At 30.4% G+C, this 21,163-nt stretch overlaps 1 protein-coding gene across 1 annotated transcript in view; it reads right to left on the bottom strand.

Moving 5' to 3' along the window:
- LOC107446645 (synaptic vesicular amine transporter-like) overlaps window positions 1–18,331 on the bottom strand; it is a 46,773-nt gene extending 28,442 nt beyond the window's left edge. Inside the window, exons 1-3 of the mRNA XM_071187019.1 lie at window positions 18,192–18,331; window positions 17,050–17,248; window positions 2,993–3,051 (exon numbers count right to left, since the gene is read on the bottom strand). Coding sequence (XP_071043120.1) covers window positions 2,993–3,051; window positions 17,050–17,248; window positions 18,192–18,300 — 367 coding nt within the window. The 5' untranslated portion in view covers window positions 18,301–18,331. The remainder of the gene's footprint in view (window positions 1–2,992; window positions 3,052–17,049; window positions 17,249–18,191) is intronic.
- Window positions 18,332–21,163: the final 2,832 nt, after the last annotated feature.

A 21,163-nucleotide genomic window follows, 5' to 3' on the forward strand; every position in this document is an offset into this window, starting at 1 on the left:
TGTAATGAGGCTTTTTTTTTGTCGCAGTGTAAGAGAAATATATATATATATATATAGATGATTATTATCTCTCCTCACTACCCTAAAGCCAAAAGTCTTAGTCGCCCAAGGGCACACATTATGCGATGAAAAAGTCAGATGCCCGCTTTGCGGGCAGGCACTCTGTACAACTATATATCTAGTCTAGTCTAGATGATTATTATGGTGTCTTAATTTTATGTTTTGACTTTTATTTTTTTACAACTACTTTAAATATATTATTATGTCGCCAATTAACTTAGGTAAGAATGATTTTTAGAACTGGTAAAAACTACTTTTTTATACTTCTGATACTTTTATGACGTATTTATATTAATTTAAAAATTCCTATTTAAAGAAATCAATTCTGAAATTTACGTGAATTGATTTTGTAGATGAAAACTCGTATTAAAATATTGTCCTTTAAATTAATTAATTATTAATTTCATGAATTGAAAAAAAACCGCATTATGAAGAGAAAGAAATTAATTTCATAATTAAATGGCCAAATTTATTAAAAACGTTTCTTTTAGTTTTCATACATTTTTTCATTAAATCACTTTCGGATCCGTGAAGGGGAAATTTTGCAATCGAAATTTTGACCGCTTTCCAACTAGCCGATGCATTCAAATATCGTTTTGTAGTACTATACCTGGTAATTAAGGTTTTAATGGTATCATTATAACTACAGGACTTTAGTCACCAAATAGTTATTAGTTATTAGTTCATCAAAATTTCGTATCATTTTTCGCTGTCAGCCATATTTCGCGCTTTCTTTTCAGAGACAGAGGTTTAAATTTAATCAGCTGCAACTTTTGGCGAGACATGTCTGATGATGGGGAAAAAATTAGTGTATGATGTCTGATAACGCTATTGGGAAAGCATTGTCAGTAAGAAGATTTGAAATCATCAAGCACTTTGATGAACTTAGTACGGTGTAGAATAATTCACAGAGAATAACCTTAATAATTTAAATTAGAATAATTTAAATTAGAGATCGTCCTAATGTACTGAGGGTCTATTCACAAATATCAGAGAAGATTCCAGAAATTCTTGTCCATTGGAGCAATTTTGGTAGAGAAATTCTACAGCTTAGATTCTAGCTACAGTATAAACGCTTAAAATCAGTTATTTTAATATTATCTATTTTCGTATATTATTTATTTTTATATTTATCTCAACTTAAAATTTAAAAAGAAGTATTGAAAGAAAGAAGAATGTTATCTTCAGCTGATTTCGTTTTTTGTTCTCAGAATCATAATTTAGCTCACAATTGCAATAAAATCCATTAGTTAAACTTAAAGTATGAAATTAAAATCTATAACGTTGTGCTATGTTTTTGAATCGGGAGCATAGGGTTATGCAATGTGGTTTGACTTACACAAGGAAAGGTAAATTTTGACAAAAGGGGTCAAGAATATTTTTTTTATAAAAAAAGTGGGTCTACATTATTAAAGTGTTCCAGAGGCTCGTCAACGCAGACGACGGGATCGACAATACACCCTTTCCAAATTTAATTAATTTGTTATTTAAAATAATTTTATTAAAGAATAAATGTAACCTTAGAAACGTAGCCAATGTGCTAAGGAGGCAAATGAAAAAATCCCCAATATCCGCAGCATTATTTCCTTTCTTCGCTCATTATACTTTTCCATCCTCACGCATAAAATTTTTAACATTATTTAATCGTCCACCATCTAGTCGCTTGTCAATTTTAGTAATAGATGTCAACTACAGTGATTCACGACAGTTAAGTCAAGCAAATAATCAGAAAGAAGAAAATAAAGCAAAAAAATCAGAAGGAAGAAACTGTCTGCTACAGTGATTCACGACAATTAAGTCAAGCAAATAATCAGAAAGAAGAAAATAAAGCAAAAAAATTGGAAGGAAGAATAGCTGTCTGCTACAGTGATTCACGACAGTTAGTTCAAGCAAATAATCAGAAAGAAGAAAATAAATCAAAAAAATCAGAAGAAAGAATAGCTGTCTGCTACAGTGATTCACGACAGTTATGTCAAGCAAATAATCAGAAAGAAGAAAATAAAGCAAAAAAATCAGAAGGAAGAATAGCTATCTGTCTGCTACAGTAATCCACGACAGTTAGGTCAAGCAAAATAATCAGAAAGAAGAAAATAAAGCAAAAAAATCAGAAAGAAGAATAGCTGTCTGCTACAGTGATTCACGACAGTTAGATCAAGCAAATAATCAGAAAGAAGAAAATAAAGCAAAAAAATCGGAAGAAAGAATAGCTGTCTGCTACAGTGATTCATGACACTTAGATCAAGAAAATAATCAGAAAGAAGAAAATAAAGCAAAAAAAAAGGAAGGAAGAATAGCTGTCTGCTACAGTGATTCACGACAGTTAAGTCAAGCAAATAATCAGAAAGAAGAAAATAACGCAAAAAAATCAGAAGGAAGAATAGCTGTCTGCTACAGTGATCCACGACAGTTAGGTCAAGCAAATAATCAGAAAGAAGAAAATAAAGAAAAAAATCAGAAGGAAGAAAAGCTGTAGTTTAACGAAAATGAAAAGCGTATGTAATCTGATTTTTTTAGTGTTGAAAAAGTTACTCCAATGCTGTATAATCTGAGCTCTTTAAAATTATCACATTAATATAGTAAACATTTAATTATAATAAACATTCATTCGTTTCGATAATTTTCTTGCAGGTAGGAATATGTCGCCAAATTGACTACTCTCAAAATGTTTAATTATTTTCCCAGATAGTTCTTTACGACAAGATGATATACATAGTTTATAATTTCAGCTTAAACTGTGATTTTTTTTCTTCTTTTTTGTTTTCTTTGGTGAAAGAACTTCAAATAACTTTGTTAATATATGCAGCTATTACTCAGAACACATACGACTCTATATTAAAAAAAGTAACCTTAACCTATCATTAGTACTACTTTGCTTACGTTTTTTAAGTTGTAATTCTCAAACACAATAAGTATTTTTAAAAAAAACACTTACTCAAAGAGGAAATCATCAAAATTATGGTTCCAAAAAACATCGGAATTGAGGACCCCAATCTAAAAAAAAGAAGTATGATTCAGCAATGGTTTAGTTAAATAGATTACACAAGATCTATTTGAAGTGAGTTGCAAATGATCGTAATTTTAATCGACTCAATCGTTCGTAATTTGTATCACTTTATGTAAGTAAAGGGCTTCAGTTTTGCTTATGTACTTTTCAAAAAACTAAAATAACATTTTCTACTATTTCAATGATCAGGACAAAAAATTAGAAAGAAAAAATAATGTAAAGACTGATCAAAACGCGAGAGGTCACATTAAATTGCGCAACTTCCGCGTTATTTTACATACCTACTGAAACTTTAGCTTTTCGTAGCATACACCTAAAAATTATTAAATCAACTAAAATTTTAAACAACGATAAAAAAAAATTACATTTTTAATTAATACGAAATTATTGTTATTTGAGTACTAACTATGAAGTAATAATGGGTCAGTTACCCGACAAGAAGTTTTTGGAAACCTGTTCTGACGATGCCGTTCGAAAACTGACTGCAAAGCTAAATCCATTTTCATCTTAACCCTTTAATGGGCCCTTTATTTCTAATAAAGGTAAATTAAAGTACTTTTTGGAATTGAAATTGCTTTAAGAACAGTAATTGATATTAAAAAAAAAACTCATTTAGTTTATAAAAATGCCATTTTTNTTCTATTCGTAAATTTGTAAATAATTTAAAATATTAATTTCAAATTAGATAATTCTAATAATTAAAATGTTTTGTTAATTTTAGAAAATAACGAAAATGTGGTATCGAATTGTTCTGATGAAGAGTGTGATTTTGATGATTTGAAAGATCCAAGCTTTTGTTTTAAGAAATGATTTTAATATCGATGCAGAATGGCACTTTTTTGCCACTTCTCCTGGCAAAGGGGCATGCGATGGTATTGGTGGGACGGTGAGGAGGGAAGCAAGAAAGAGTATTTTGCAAACGCAAAATATAACAACACCTAAAGAATTGTTCGATTGGACATGTAAATTTTTTGATAATATTCAGTTTGACTTCTGCACAAAAACTGAACATGAGAATGAAAAAAAAATTGGAAGCAAGATTTAAGAAAGCTTCAACAATTAATGGAACTAGAGAATACCATACTTATTTAGTTGAAAATTTTGAAACTCTCAAATGTAAAATATATTCTTCTAGTTCCAAGTTTGAACTCAAAAAATTATGTAAATAAATTATAAATAACTAATTATTCATAATATTATTCACCTAAAATTATAAATTTATTATTTAATATAATGTTTGTTATTTTGTGAAACTTTAGTTGAGGTTTTTAAATTCCCTCCTAATTAACTAATACAGCGCAATTGAGCGATCAGCGGTATGGAGTGGCAGAGCGCGCCGCGGTGCAGCGCTTCGCGAAAAAAGCTATAACCTTTCATGGAATTGCGATCCATTTTTTTTTTTTGAAAAGCCGTTTTGTTCAGAATAAAATTTACCTCAAAATGAGTTTTGTTCGAACTTTGTACGACATTAACAACATTTTTGTTTTTCATTTTACAACTTAATTTTGTAACAAAAATTAAAATTTTTAAACATTTGTTTTATTATAATTATTTTATCAAAAACTTCAATTATTTCCGCGCAAAATGAGATACATTTTTTAAAATCCATTCATTTTATCCTTAGATTTTTATTTTTTAATTAAAAAGAGCCTTAAAATTTAATTGTTCATATCTTGTAAAATAAATTAAATAAAAAGAAATCGTTTTGGGCTATTGTTTTGTATAATATATNGCACACCCTCGGTCCCTACGCAGACTAATCCAAGTGGTCACCCACCCGCACACTGACCGCATGCTTGACTTCGGTGATCTGATGGGAACCGTGTCTTATCGATCAGTCCACTGCGGGACTCTCTTTTGTTATAAGCGATTTTGTATAAAATTCAAAAGTCAAACTTTTTATTTTAATAGAATTTATTTTTCAACACTTCACCGGCACTATTTTGTATCCCTTTTTCATTGAAATAAAGATTCATATAAAACATACATTTAAAGAAATTGAGAATTTTATAAGTGCAAATCGCTTTCAGTAGGAATGTTCCCTGAGTAAAATATTAGTTAGTTAATCCCTTATGAGACAAATATCAATATTTTTATATATTTCATACTGATAGTGAATACACACATTATTCTTTAAAATCGCGTTTGAAAACACTGCAACAAAAATATTTATTTATTTCAGTTTTTGGTAAAATATTCCTTAAAAAAAAGCCATATCTATACGTTATTAAATTTTCCAATATTTTTATTCTGTATTTTCTTCAAGGAGCACTAGGACTGATGGTAAACTTCGAACATCCATTCAGTCATAACATAGTATAAGCGTTTTCTATTTTATCCCAAAAATTCTTACTGGTTCCTCCAGATTGTCTCTAAATAATTGGGAGAGTTGAAAAATTGTTTGGCCAAGTGTTAAAGAAGAACAGGTATGTTGGCTGAAATTACTATTAGATCAGTGATAATTTCACATCTCCACAATCTTTATCAATTTTATCGCGTTCACGCCGGGGTGACCCACCGGTGAGTCACGCTAGATTGTCTCATCTTGGCAGCGCCTCGGAGTAAAAACTGGTAACAATAAATTTCCTTTTTTAGATTTTTTCCGGGAATAATAAAAATTCATAACTAACAATTGTTTTTAACGGATGCAATTTTTACATTGAATTTCTTCTTCGCCGTGATAAATTTCCTTACAGTGAATTGTTATTGTTGAGAATAAATTAACTCCTCCCGAATATTATCTAATATTGAAATAGATCTTCTACCAGTATTTTCTCTTTTCCCGTACCAGTATTTTCACTTTTCCCGGCGTGAACGTGTTAAGGAAAGTATATCAAACATACAGACCATTATCTACTACCTAAATTACCACTAGATTCATAATAATTTTTTAAAAAAACTTCCATTCACAGCATGTGGCTCTCTACAGATTTTAAGGTTAATTTTTTAAGTCATACAAATCATAAACTACGACATAAATTACTACTGTGTAAGTAAACAAATGCAGAGAGCTATCGCTTGCAGCGCTTCGACCAGTTAAGGCTGTTTTTTAAAAGGCTCGGTCGTAATATGAAATCATGCTGTTTAGCGAATAATGTGCTATTTTTATAACTGTTGTGAGTTTGCAGCTGTTTCTTATGACTGTTGAGGTCAAGTTTAGTCTATCTAAAGCCAGCGCTGTTCACGCTTAATTTGAAAATGGCTCAAAATGGTAAATAAAAAAAAATCACAGTTTTGTGAAAATGTAAAACGCTTTTGGTGTAGTTTTTTATTATTTAAAAACTTTATCGATTGTTGCTGTACCTATCTGTGCTGCGTCTCATGTTTCCCAACAATATCTTCTAGAAAATATCACCCCAAACTCTATTCACAATAAAGACCCATACGACAAGATGAATAGAAAAAGAGCTAATACGTGACCTCATACTCCCAGCTCCAATTATGTGAATCAGAATAAATGCTTGCCTGTGTCTTTTTTCGTCTTGCAAAGCGCAACAATTTTTCCGCAATTTTATTGATGCATAAGTAGGAAAGATATTGCGGAATGTAGTAAACGTTGCAAATTTACTGGAAAGAAGAAGAAAACTTTTTTTAGAATTTTTAAATTATTGTGTTAGTTTTATCCGCGTTACACAATCAATGTCTATTTCGGAAATGTTCTATGACGAGAACTTAAATGTAAAGTTTTAATAACTACCAATAAATTTAATAATTGTTTTATGATGATATATATTTAAACAAAAATGCATCTTTGGTTTGGCATATACAATTGGCTAAAAATATAAATTTTTCAATATGTACACAATTTACGTATCTACCAGTATATTTTATCATTCTAATTTATAACTATTTATATTTTAATCGATACTTCATGAAGGCTCCTTCTTCGCAAACTTTGCATTAGTTGACATTAAGAGAATGATGCTCGCCAACCTAGGCGAGTGACATACTCGTGTTATAGCAAATATAGATTGTATTTAAGTTTAACTTAGTTTTTAATTGTTTTGAAAGCATATTTGTATGATTACTTAATTCTATACTGCAATGGTCTTTTCTCAATTGGGGACAGAGTAATAATCGCGCTAAAGGATTACATTCATATCTCCGACAGCTCGCGTTGCCGACGTAATGACTATGCTGACACGACTATCTCGCCGACACGATCAATTTTCCGACATGATTATTTCGTCGGTACTATTATTTCAACAGCGCGATCCCTTCACCGACTACTCAATTCGTCGGCATTATTTCGCTGACATAATTGTTTCAATTGTATTTTCAAGCAGACCTCTTCGTCAGTTAATTATTCAACTTTTTTTTTTCTACTCTGAGAAACTTTTTTTATAAAGAATTATGCAATATTTAGCGGAAATCGTAATTATTAAAGAGCAACAAGAAAACCCTAACAGATTTTCCTTACTCAGATCCGGGAGAACAATTTCGAGATCAGGACTTGATTATCAAATTCCATTTTCCTTTGCTCGGTGTCTGAACATCATCTCCTACATCAAGAAGCCTCCACACGGTCTTTTATAAGTAGTCCGCGCAGACTGTTTAAAAAGTGAACCAGTTGTGCGCATGAACCCAAAACCTTTGATAAAAGCATACCCTCCAACTGCTACGGAATTTCCGTAGTTTCAGAAATCTTCTTTTCTGACGGTAGCAAAATTAATGTATGGCTAGATTCTTAAATTCTGATAAAAGTTTTATGAGAGATCCATTTGCTTTAAAAATTTCTACTTTGGTTCGCTACCACTAGAAAGAATTATTTTCAAAATCCTCATAAGTTGGAGGGTATGTAAAAGGAATTGAGAGAAATTTATCTTATATATTTGAGAATTGAATCTGTAGTGGTTGACAAATGAATAAGGCAAACCAATAATATTCATAAATAAAATAAATTTTAGTCATATATTTGCTACCACTTTCTTTTTTTAACTATATTCTGTATTAAATCACTCGTTCGGTAAGTGGATATCCTGATTGCCGAAACCACTTGGAGTTGATCGGGATATACTGAATTGGAGATTGACTTACCGGTCAAGAAAATTTGATATCGCTGAAGGGATCTGGAGAGATGTTTGTCGTGGATGAGTGACGGAACGGTGACGTTGCCCGAGGTGTCGAAGAGGAAGTGGATGTCTTGATTTTGCTGACTGCATTTGACCATTTTTCCTTCGAGTGAGTCGTACCTATTTCATTCTCTTGCAATTATGTCTGATTTTACTAATTCTGAATTGATTTGAGAGTTTGAGTAGTTGCAAATTATGTAAAGGTTTCTGCCTGCAAATTGTAGTCATCAATTTACGCAACCATACCGATTAAGCTGATAATTCAACTACGCTACAATGGCTACTTATCATCATCATGGACGTGGCGGTAAGCGGCTGACTGAAAGACATGCACGTGACTCAACGACGGATGAGGAATGCACGGATTTTGAAACCAAAATGGCTAAAGAGTTTGCAGACATGGAAAGGAGAATTAAAGAAGATGAAATGAAAAATAAAGAACTACTTGAGAAATTAAATAAGTTGGAGCAGTCTCTCATGCCTGTGCCAAATAGGCCTGAAATGCCGATTGCAACAGTTGATGTCACTGACATGGAAATTTATGAAGGCGGCCAACTTTTGGAACAGACGGGGAAAGCGTCAACCATTGATTCAGAAAGCTCAACCAAAAATAACACAGAACCCCCTCCGAAAAAACGAAAAAAGAAGAAGAAAACGCAAACCAACGTCAAAAAAACGGAAGATAATCTAATCATGACTACAACAAGCTGCCATTCTTCACCGACAGATACCGCCACTTTCTCACCACTACCAGATTCTTGCTTAGCTCCACCCATGGAGGATTCAAATGAAGCTGCAGCTCCACCCACAACTCCAGTAAAAGTGCTAACAACCAAGCATATTAAAGTCTTAATTCGTGGACTCCCAGCTGAACTAAACACAGAAGATATCTCTCATGAATTGGGGAAAGCAGGCATCTCAATCCAAAAAGTAATACAGTTTAAGAGAAAAGTGGGCGAGGCCTATCGGCTCCTCCCACTTTTTCTCACAATTCTTATAGAAACAGAAAATAACCAACAAATCTTCTCCGTCACCAGCATATGTGATGTCCCGGTCAAAATTGAAAGGTTCCGCGGCGGGAGAGGCCCGATTCAGTGCTTTAACTGCCAAAATTTTGGCCACACTCAAAAAATATGTAATTCACCTCCAAGATGTGTTAAATGTGCCGCAGAACATCGATCTTACGAGTGCCACAAGGACATCAACACTCCACCTATGTGCTGCAATTGCGGGGAAACCCACACTGCCAACTACACGGGGTGTAAAGCCCGTCCCCCCAGGAGGGGCCCTCGTGCCATTCCATTCACAACTACAGGACAAGCTCACAGATTGGTAACGATCATCAAAGAACTTCATGATCTTTTAAAAAACAAAGAAGTGTTCCAGCTATTACAATCGATCATGAGGGAGACCACTCCTGGTGATATCTCTTGCCTTAGTTAGAACTCTTATTTTAATCACAGAACTCTAATTTCGTATTTCCACACTGCTTATTTAACAAATATAGAATGTTTTCAGTTTATTCAATTTCGAGTTGCATACATCAGATGGTGCCACTAAAGTTTGGCAAAACCAAAGATTTATACAGCTCGACTTATGTTTTTATCTATGTATCATCTCGTTCAATAATTTTCAATTGCCTAATTTCCATTTCACCTTTCATATTTCTATGCATAATATTCATATCAAGCTGCATTTAATTACTATTACACATTTCTCAAATTTGGTTGAATTCATGTTTCTTTTGCAAATAATGATTAACGTATCTATCTCCAATAATGTTTGTAAATAAATACCAACGTATATTTTTCAAATCATGCCTGTATATAATTATCATATTTCTTTGTAATACAAAATGTTTTTAATTTATCAAGCAAAGAGCTTGACTTTTTTAAAAAGCTAGCATAAAAAAGTTGCACTGCATTTTCAAATCAAGCTATTGCACATTTCACTAATTATGTTTGAATACAATGTTTCTTTTTCATTGATCAAGGTTGCAAATAATGATTAATGTATCTATCTCTAATTATGTCTGTAAATAAGTACCTATGTATATTTTCAAATCATGCCTGTATATAATAACCATCTTTCAATTGATTGTAGTACAAAATGTTTTAATTTATCAAGCAAAACGCTTGACTTTTAGAAATAGCTACCATACTGTTGCTAAATCAAAATGTCTTTAAATCAATGTATATAATATTTCATGATGTATGGGATAGGGGCCGCTGCGCGGTCCAAGTGCCCAGTTTTTGCGAAATAAAGAAGAAAGAAGAAGTGGATATCCTTCACAATGGTCAGATCAGACTACCTGTAAAAAACCCTGTGGAGGCTTTCAGTTATAGGAGGCGATGGTCTGAACCAGGTATCCATTATTGGGTTACGCTCTTTTATGTTCGACATAACCGTGTAACGATTTATAGTAAGCTCAAAACTATATATAAAAGAGATAATTAATTTGAAAATTCTTTTGGATCATCATTTTTTTAATAATTTAAACTGAAATAACTGGCTAAGGTCTGATCTATTTTACCATTGTACACTTAAGCCATCTTATCGTTTTTAGCCCTTTGGGGTTATTATATTAAATTTAGCCATTGTTGTCATACTGGGCGAAATACATTTTTTTAACGAACATATGTAAGGTAATATTGAAAAAATTTATTTTAAATTATTGAGAGCATAAATGTTTTCTCAAAAGTGAGTTTTTAAAAAGGGAGAGATTAAAGATTTTTTTGTTTTTACTTTTTATTAAGTTCAAATATTGAATCTTAACAATGTTTAGTTTTGTTATATGTTCTGGTTTTGACAAAGACTAAGAAACTTAAGCTTTACTTATTGTGAGCATGAATGTTTTCTCTAAAGTTGGATTTTGACGCAGAGCAATTAACTATTTCGATGAACTTTTTTAATAAATTCAGTAAGCTATTGAATGTTGAATGTCCCGATAATTTTACATGGCTTGCCCGTCTGGCCAAACGGTAAACAACTGCAAACTAAATTTGCAAATATTAGACAGATTTTGCTAGTTTTTTAAAAGTTTTAGCATAACATATCTGAAAAAAGTGGTGAATTATAAAAGCTTACGAATTATTTAGGAATAATGATGGATAAAAATCTACTAAATTGAATATATTAAACCAAGAATCACAATTAATTAACTACCACTTGATAATATTTATTTCCTGCCCGGAGCAAGTTGACATCTCTGTGTATGTAAATAAAACTATTTTTGTGTGTTCTATATTGCATTAATTTACTCAAACCATTTTAGTAACTATAATAATATAAAAGAATTAAAAATCTACTCGAATTTTTTGTTTCTAATAATCTTGGCTTCGCCGGTCCCCGGTGACCACACGTGGAGCTGCGAAAGAACTCAGTGCCGGTCATCGGTGACCCCCATGGCATTCATTGTGTTAACAACGTTTAGTTCTGTTAAATGTTTTGATTTTTACAAAACTGTATCTTCAGTTATTGAGAACATTGATGGATTTTCAAAAAGGTATTTTTTGAAGTGATACTTCTTATGCGACTTCCAACAAGGTTGCGTTAAACGTTTAACGCTACATTTTTATTGGCCGGGAAATCACGTGGCAGGATCCAGTTTTCCCTCATTCATTTCCATATTGTTTTGGTTCTCACTAACTTAAAAATAATAAAAGTATTGTTTTTCTATAAATATTTTAGTCTGATTTGATACACATACAATTTAATAGGATAGTTCTTTTTATTTTCAAACTTAGTGAATAACAATTGTAAAAAATGAGTGAAGACAATCCCACGGACAATGCGACGGATTTAGGGTTATGTCACATTACCCTACGTCTCTTGTGAATATCAATTGATTGTTAGGTTTTCTCTTCTGAAATTACATTATGACGCATTCACATACATTATTAATACAAATACATTTTTCAGTGCGAGACGATGAGGCAACCACAAGCACTTCCACTGGTTCAAGAGGGGAAAATGCACAATATTACTGTGATTACAGAGCACGGAAGCGAGCGGAGCAGGAGAAATTGTCGTTGAATAGAACTAGTGATCCTTCTACGACTGCTGATTCTTCTACAATTAACGTCACAGGTTGCAAAGTTTAACTTCTTCCGCGCGGAGGGACTCCACGCACTATTTTTTTAAAATTGAACGATTCACTAATTCGTTTAACTTTTTAATGAATTCAGACGTTGAATCTCAACAGTGATTAAATTTTTAAGTGCTCTGTTTTTGACAAAAACTAAACAACCAACACCTCTTGTGTAATTGATTCCATTTTGATAGGTAGTTTTAATGCATATCATGTTCCGTTTTGAACAAAGTGTCAATTATAAAATACATCATTTAAAAAGTAATGTGAAACACATTAATTCCCTATGTTTTTTTTTTTTTTTTAATAATTCATAAATCCTATTCAAACAATTAAGAAAGTGACGTTTTAAGAATTAAGCCCACTTATTAAGTTCAAGTGTAAATTATAAAATACATTATTTAAAAAGTAATGTGAGACACATTGATTCCCTGTATTTTTCTTTTTTTTTTTAATAATTCATAAATCCTATACAAACAATTAAGAAACTGACGTTTTAAGAATTAAGCCCACTTATTAAGTTCTAGTGTCAATTATAAAATGCATTATTTAAAAAGTAATGTGAGACACATTGATTCCCTATATTTTTTTTTAATAATTCATAAATCCTATTCAAACAATTAAGAAAGTGACGCTTTAAGAATTAAGCCCACTTATTAAGTTCAAGTGTCAATTATAAAATACATTATTTAAAAAGTAATATGAGACGCATTGATTCCCTGTATTTTTTTTAATAATTCATAAATCCTATTCAAACAATTAAGAAAGTGACGTTTTAAGAATTAAGTCCACTTATGAAGTTTTAAAAGCATAATTTTAATAACTTTTTTAATTATTTTTTCAATTTTTGAGACTAATAAAATGCGTTTCCTAAACGAAATTCAAAAAGAAAAATTGATGAATTCTTCATACCTGTTTATTAAATTGATAAAAATGAACCACCACTTCTTAGATTATTTATAATCTTTTGATTATTTAGTAGTCTCGGAAAAAGTGAAAAATTGTGGGGAAAAAGTGAAAAATTGTAATTGTGGTATCATCCTACCCCAACCTAGAGGCATATCTAATTAATAAATTAAATTTGAATCCCTCAAATTGCATCAGAATTAGAAATGGGATCTCCTTCACTATCATGAGCGAAAAGTTGAAGTAATATTAACTTCTCTCTTACGCTCTTGGATAGTAGAATATTCTATGACGGAACAAGGAATCTAGGATAATTATCTGGACGCTGCATATTTTGGATAGCTCAGGAGCATATATGGCAACGTTACTTTTAAAAAGTAACGAGTAAAAGTACAAGTATTTTTAAAAAAATAACGAGTAAAAAGTTCTTACTTTGAAAAGAAACGAGTAAAAAGTACAAGTAAAAGTACAAGTACTAAGCAAAAAAAGTAACGATTTAAAAGTACATTTCTAGGAAATCGAAAATTCAAAGTAACCTAAAATTTTATTGAATAATATTCTTATGTTCTTTAATGTTTTTGCAAAATTGTTGTTATTTATTTAATTATTTTTAATTTTGAAAGTTATGGACATTAATTTATTTTTAAATTCGGAAGAATATTATAATATAATTTTATAATATAATCGTATAATATAATTTTAAAATCAAATATAATTTTAATATCAAACTTTTTATGGATTTGCACGAAAAAGAAATTTTATCTATTGATTTTAATTTTTAGTTTATTATTTTTATTTATTTAAATTACCATTGATTTAAAATTGTTTTACTCTATAGAAACGCGTTTTAAAAGCACAAACATAAACAAAGCAAACAGCTTCAGATAGCTTTGTGATCTTTGAGCTAGTAAAAAATAATTGAATGTGCAGTATAAGTTGAAACTAAACAGTCTACAGTTTTATTTATAACAATGGCTAATGCTGAAGTCATGCGAGAAAATCATTTTCCTAACATTTCTGCCTAACGGAATAATTATAATTTGTAAACGAATTTTAGTATCAGTGGCTAAATTAATACCTTCGAGTTTTCAAGAGTTAAAATAGTAATTATAATAGTTTTCAATAGCACAAATAGTTCTGAAGTTCTTAGAGATTTGACTGGGCGTTGTTTGACAAGGTCGGGCATAAACATAATTTTGGTAAAAAATGTACTAGGTAAAAATGTATTTAGTAAAAAATGTATTAAGACAAAAATGAAAATGAGTTCAAAAAGAAAATTGAAAAACGTAATAACAAAATCCTAAATTTTTTATTTAAAATTTATTAAACAAATGCATAACACTCGAAAATGAATGAAAATAACTTGCTAATCAATATTTTTATTCATTTTACAAAATAATTGCATTCCGAAAGCATTTTTTTTTCTTTTTTTAGAAAGCTTACCTAGTTTTAGAAAAAAGTAACGATTTCATTCAACATTTCCGTTACAAATACTTCAGGGTTCCCACGGTCCTTGAGAATTTTAAAAAGCGGTAATAAAAATAAAAGAAATTTTGACATTTTTATTTCTGTGTAGCCACCACTAAAAGATGTTTTCTAAAAAATATATATATTCACGAAAATCTCAGCACTTTACGATGAAAAAGCATATTAAAACAAAAAAAAAATTGTAGCTCCACCCTAAATTTACTACCACTTTTTAAATTTTTCAAGGACCGCGGGAACCCTGTACTTGTACTTTTTCCCTAAAAAAGTAACGAAAGTACAAGCAAAAGTACTAAATTTAAAAAGTAACGAAGTACAAGTAAAAGTACGTACTTTTTACTTGTACCAGTGGTACAAGTAACGAAAGTAGAAGTACTGCCATATATGCTCAGGAGCCACTAACTGATTCGTCGCATCTGTGTTGTCCTATGTTTTCATGTTATAAGAGTACAAGCTTAACACGTTGAGCGCCACACTAATTTTACTTTACATGTCTTACTCGTCAGGCCACAACGGTAAATAACTACAAACTAAATTTGCAAACATTAGACAGATTTTGCTAGTTTTTAAAAGGTTTAGCATGACATATCTGGAAAAAGTGGTGAATTATATAAGCCTATGAATTGTTTAGAAATAGTGGTGGATAAAAACCTAGCAAATTGAATACCAAGAATCACAATAATTAAGTAAATTTTGAATAAATGTTCCGCAATTCCATAAAAGAGTGTAAATTTTATAATTTCATATCATGTTATACGCTGTCAGCCAGCTGTTTTTCGCGGCCTATGGGAAAGGTCAGTGTCAACAAGCGGTTTCAGACGCTGCCTAAATGTAATTTCAGTGTCAGCCACCGGTGGTTGACGAAGCCTAAATGTAATTTCAGTGTCAGTCACCGGTGGCTGACGCTGCCTAAGTGGAAAGTCCAGTATTAAGCCACCGATTGCTGACGCGGCGCTCCACGTGTTAAGAAAGTAATTTCTTTTTTTATAACAACTAACAACCACATTATAATTGATTGTTAGCTGTTTTAAATTTTTATTTGTATTAACTTAAGTGAGCGTACTAGAAATTTTAAATTATATGTAATATTTATTTTAAATTAGTAGCTGGTAGATAATTTTGTATACTTCTTTGATTACTTTTTTATTTGAATTGTGCCAAAGCCTACTAGGATGAGTAAAAAGTAACACCTACATACTCATCCTATATTGAAATTAAATATTGTTTTTGCTACTTTTAACCAGGGGTGACGGGATGGGAGGTCATGCGAGGTCGTTGTGCCTAAGATTTTCACAAATTTTGTCTGGCCATTCCGCATACTTACAAAACTTCATATTCTCCCTTATATTTATTTATTTAATTTTTTTAAAAGAAACACAGATGAAATCAGCAACATGTTTATTTGATTTTTTGATGGGAAATACCTTTAATACCCTCCTTGTTATTGAAGCGTCTTGGTGCTCTAATTTCCGAATACATACAGGACAGTTTCATACAAAATAGAGAGATACAAATTAGCATAGTAATAGCTTTTGTATCATCCAACGAGGAAATTTGCGAACGCAGTAGTTTTCAAACTGTTAACACGTTATGACTATATAGTTGAAAGAGTCGTAAGTTAAATTTGATCTGAGAGCAAAATTAAAAAGAAAAAACATTCACTATCTTATAGTAATAAGATATGAACTATAAGTATATAACTGTTCTCCTCCGGCTATTGAATTTCTTTACCACTTATTGAGTATACTTATAGTTATACTTATTGAATTTCTCTCCGGCTATTTTAATAAATTCAATTTCGTAGATTTTTATCCACCACTATTTCTAAACAATTCGCAGGCTTTTATAATTCACCACTTTTTATTATAAAAATCTTTTGAATTATTTAAGTGGAAAAAAAATTCGCGATTAAATTGGTTAGCAAAGTGTTCAATAAATATTGATATATTGGAGTACACATAATAATGGAAAATTGCATAGCTACCCATGACAAGCAATGCCATGATACGCCGATAGGTACGCTTCCCTATTATGGACTGCTTCTTCATGTGCATTTGAACTATTATTTATTATAATTTTATGTTTTCTAATAAATTTTCTAAAATTAGATTCCAATAAATTTAGCTGTAGCAGCCTTATTGTAACTGTTGCTCAAAACAGAATTCAAATAGGCCCAGAAATAACTGTTTTAGGGAATTTATTAATTTGGCAACTGATTTGCAGTGGTTGCCAAATGAGTAAATTAAGATAAAACAGCTATTTCTTTAACTATTTGAATGATATTTTTGGCAAGAAATGCTTGTAAACATAAAATGACATTAGGATAGCTTAAAGATTAAAGCATGGGTTTAAATTCGCATGACTAGCCATTCCATAGTAGAGAAGCGCTCCTAGCAGCGTACGACGGCATAACCGAACATAAGTTATGTTACCTGTTTGTCAAGGGTCCCACAATAGGATTCATTAATAACTGAACTATTGCTTTGGATGCAAATAGGATTCCAATTTCTTCATTTTCACTACTAATTTGATTTGTTGAAGAATTCTTAAAAGAATACGTATCATCTTCAAGTTGCTGCTTCTTGTTCTCTTCAGATTGTATATGGTATAGGACATCTGGCATTATGGGAACTTGAAAAAAATAAATAAAAATGTTTAATTTTAACTTAGTTAAAAACATTTCTAGAATTTAAGACAATTTTTACTGTACCATGTAAACACGGAGCATTTTTTTATATACATAACCCATCGTTGAACAACCGACCCAATTTTATGGGTTTACTACTACCAATGTTCATCTCCGTAGCCCTGTAATTTGAATCCGATCCAGAAGACGAGGGAACTCCTGGATCGAGTATTGGGAGAAATTAGTCTTCGTGTAGGACTTTTTTGATAGAGCTAACCCGCATTTGCATTATATGGTGAGGAAGACCGTGAGAATTCATGTTAATACGGGAATTCAGTTTTTCGAATTTACAGTTGTTATAAACCAACATTTAGTAAAAAATACAAAACTGAAAAGCTTATTTATTTCAATAAAAAGTTTTAATGTCATGCTCTAAGGTATCATTTAAAATTACCAAATTTTACTACGTTTAAAAAATTTTATCACATATTATAAAACTATTTGTTTTGATAATTTTACCAAAATCATTACCAAAGCGCTTCGGTAAAAATAACCGAGCTTTCAGATGCTCTCATGGAGCCAGAATCATGATAAAAATTTATCAAATTCCGGTAGTTTTTATCACACTTCTTTTTTCGGTGTAAATACAAATGAACGCGACGAGAAATGATCAAATTAATGATTGCATAACACGCAAGAAAAGTTAGCTCTCCAGTGACAGCCTCTTTTCTTGGTCCCACGCTAACCTTTACTGCTACACGAATGTAATTTAATATTATTTAATAGATATTTAAAATTAATGCATTTGATGGGAAGTATACTTCCCACGACCTTATAAGGAGTTTAAGAAACTTTATAAGAAACTTTTCAAACATATTTCTTTTATTCAAGAAATGCTATTCATTCTTTTAAAATATTAACTATCAGAAAAAAAATTGCTCTACTTACCTACTATAGTCAAAAGCATATTATCTAAGAATAGGGAGAAGTAAACGACAAATAAGACAAATCTCGAAGACAATCTCCATAATTGCTTTTCCCAAAACATCATAAGCATTAAATCCTAATAATTAAGCTAAGAAGCACTGTAATTGCTGAAAAACAAAATATAAATCTTTATAATGGATACTCAACGAGCAAAATTGCAGCATTATTTTCTATTTATTTACATAAAATACACTCATATCTTAATTTTTAAGTAATTGTATTTCAAATGTTAATTTATTAAAATTTCCCTTTAAATTATTTATCTAAAAAATGAAAACTTTTTTTATCTAACGTTTCTTAATTTTATTACATGATTAGCTTTCCTAAAATATCATAAATATTTCATCCACATAATTAAGTTAAGAAGTACAGTACTTCACGTAAAAAGTATAATTAATCATATTAGATATGTTGTAGAGACATTGGCTATTTTTTTACGTAAGTTTAGCTCTAATTTTTTTAGGTTTTAATTTATTTTCTTTGAACTTCATTTTATTAAATTTAAATTACAAAACAAATAACTGAAAATATTTTAATATTTACTTAAAAAACTGTTTAAAAAAATTTATTAAACGATAATTCTGATATTCACTAAATCTGCAAACTAAACACTAGATCGAATTCTTTTATAAATAAAATTTTAGAATAAAGTTGAACAAATACTCGCGGTAATTATATGCATATTAATCATCATTTAAATGCATAAGTTAATATTGAATTAAATTTATAATGGATTTCTTAAAAAAGATATTAATGTGGATAAAGTATTTAAAAAAGGTACAAATTTTATTTGGAAAAAATATTCAAAAGATTTACTTCTCATAAAATAACATTTACAGGAAAAATTTACATCAAATAAATATTTTAAAGTGGATTTCCTAAAAGGATGTTATTATTTAGACAAAATACAGCTTAAAAATAAGTGCAAATTATGTTTGGTAAGGAATTACATGAAACTTGCTTTTAATAAATTTGATTTTTATGAAAAATTTACATGAAATAAATATTTTAAAATGGATTCCTTAGCAGAGGTTTTTTTTACGTACAATTGTACAAAGAAAGTATTGTTTAAATATTAATATAATATATGAACCTGGCATCAAAAATAATAAAACCTAGTCCTTTCTAATTCTAATTGAAAATTACTTAAAATTCAATTTGTTTTTTAAAATTAAAAAATTTTAAATTTTATGAAAAATAATATAACTATAAATAGCATATAATATTACGATGCTTCTAAGTTAAAAAAAAATAAAAAATAAAAAAAATATTAAAAAAAATATGGAAACTAAACATTTTTTCAAAATCAGTTCGCCATTTAATATTTTTAAATAAATACTTAAGTTAAAAAAATTGAAATTCAAAGACCATTTTAAAGATATTTTTATTTGAATTTTTAAAAAATCTTATTAAGTATATGAGATTATAAGAGAGTTTGAAAAGAGAATACTTACGCGAAAGATGCCCAATCCAACTGATCCTGTCTTTCCTAAATTCTAACGTTTCTCTTTACTTAAGGGGATGTATAAACACTAAATCTATAATATGTAGGTCTCTAAGATAGTTATTTTTTTTTTCAATTTTATTTTTATTGCATTGACCTTGATTACTTAAAAAAAATTCAATGTATTAACAGTGATTTAGATCTAAAGCCTCCGTTTTAAAACAATTTAGATGCAGAAACTCCTTTCAAAAACAATTTAGATACAAAAATTCCGCTCTTAAAAATTTAGATGCAAAAAATCTGTTCAAAAGCAATTAAGATACAAAACTTTTGTTCTTAAGAAAATAGATGCCAAAACTCCGATTTAATGCAATTTAGATGCAAAAATTTCCGTTCAAATGTGGTATTGTATCAAAGCAGATTCATTTTCGTAAATTTAATTTTCAATTTCCTCAGTTTTATAGCTCGGTTCCCATTTGCAATAACTTTTTTTCAAACTTTTTTTAAATTTCCTTTTGAATCTTAAGTTACTTAAAAAACTCGTTAAAAGCTTTTCACCAATGACCTTATTTTTTAATCGGGAAAATTTTTAATGTCTTATTGTATTAACATAGCGGTTCTGGGAATATTAATAAGCTTAAATATCCCTTATAAAGCTTATAAAGCTTCATAAGTTTAAATATTAATTATTTTTTCACCAATAACATGAAATTTCAACTGCCACTCTCAGAAAACGGTGAAGTTTGACTGTAAAATAAACGATACTCTTGCATATAATCATCTCGGTAACAGAAACCTTTCAGCACGACCGAGAGCACTGTGGATTATTTTTCTAAGTTTTCTTATTATTTTCTAAGTTTTCTTTTTTCTTTTTAAACAGCAAGTGAACAAAAGGGATGTTTTGCTGAGACTCATTTTTTGAAACAACTCTAGACCTGTGTAATTGTTTCGAATGACTCTTCGACAAGCAACGCTTGCTGGCCATTTGCCTTCTGCGAATTAAGACAGAAAGGTGCACCTTTTGTTTGACAAGAGAACACCGCAAAGATGAAAATATGTTTTAGCTCTGAATCTTACGGATAGATGGCAGCACCACTCATTCTTGAGTCCACATCCTAAATTTAGACATACAACTGAAGGGGAAGAAAATTATCTCAAAAACTCTGTATCCATGGTAATACTCAGCGATCAACCGCAGGACATAATGACACATTTTCCACAGATTTATGCCCTCGCATATCTCACGTACTTGGTGGGATCTAGTCGGAGTCGAGGATCGAACCCTGGAACCTACCACGACCCTTCTAAATTTATTAATAACAAGAATTAAAATTTGAATTAAGAGAACACCGCAAGGAACAAAAGAATAAAGTCTCTTTTTCTGTTTCTTAATGTCTGCGTAAGATATTATTTCCTTCATTTTTTTCAACATTATTGAATAAAATAAGATACAATAAAGTTTGAAGTAAAAATGCTTTATATTTTAAAA

Source organism: Parasteatoda tepidariorum, chromosome 10, assembly GCF_043381705.1.
Source record: "Parasteatoda tepidariorum isolate YZ-2023 chromosome 10, CAS_Ptep_4.0, whole genome shotgun sequence".
NCBI lineage: Eukaryota > Metazoa > Arthropoda > Arachnida > Araneae > Theridiidae > Parasteatoda > Parasteatoda tepidariorum.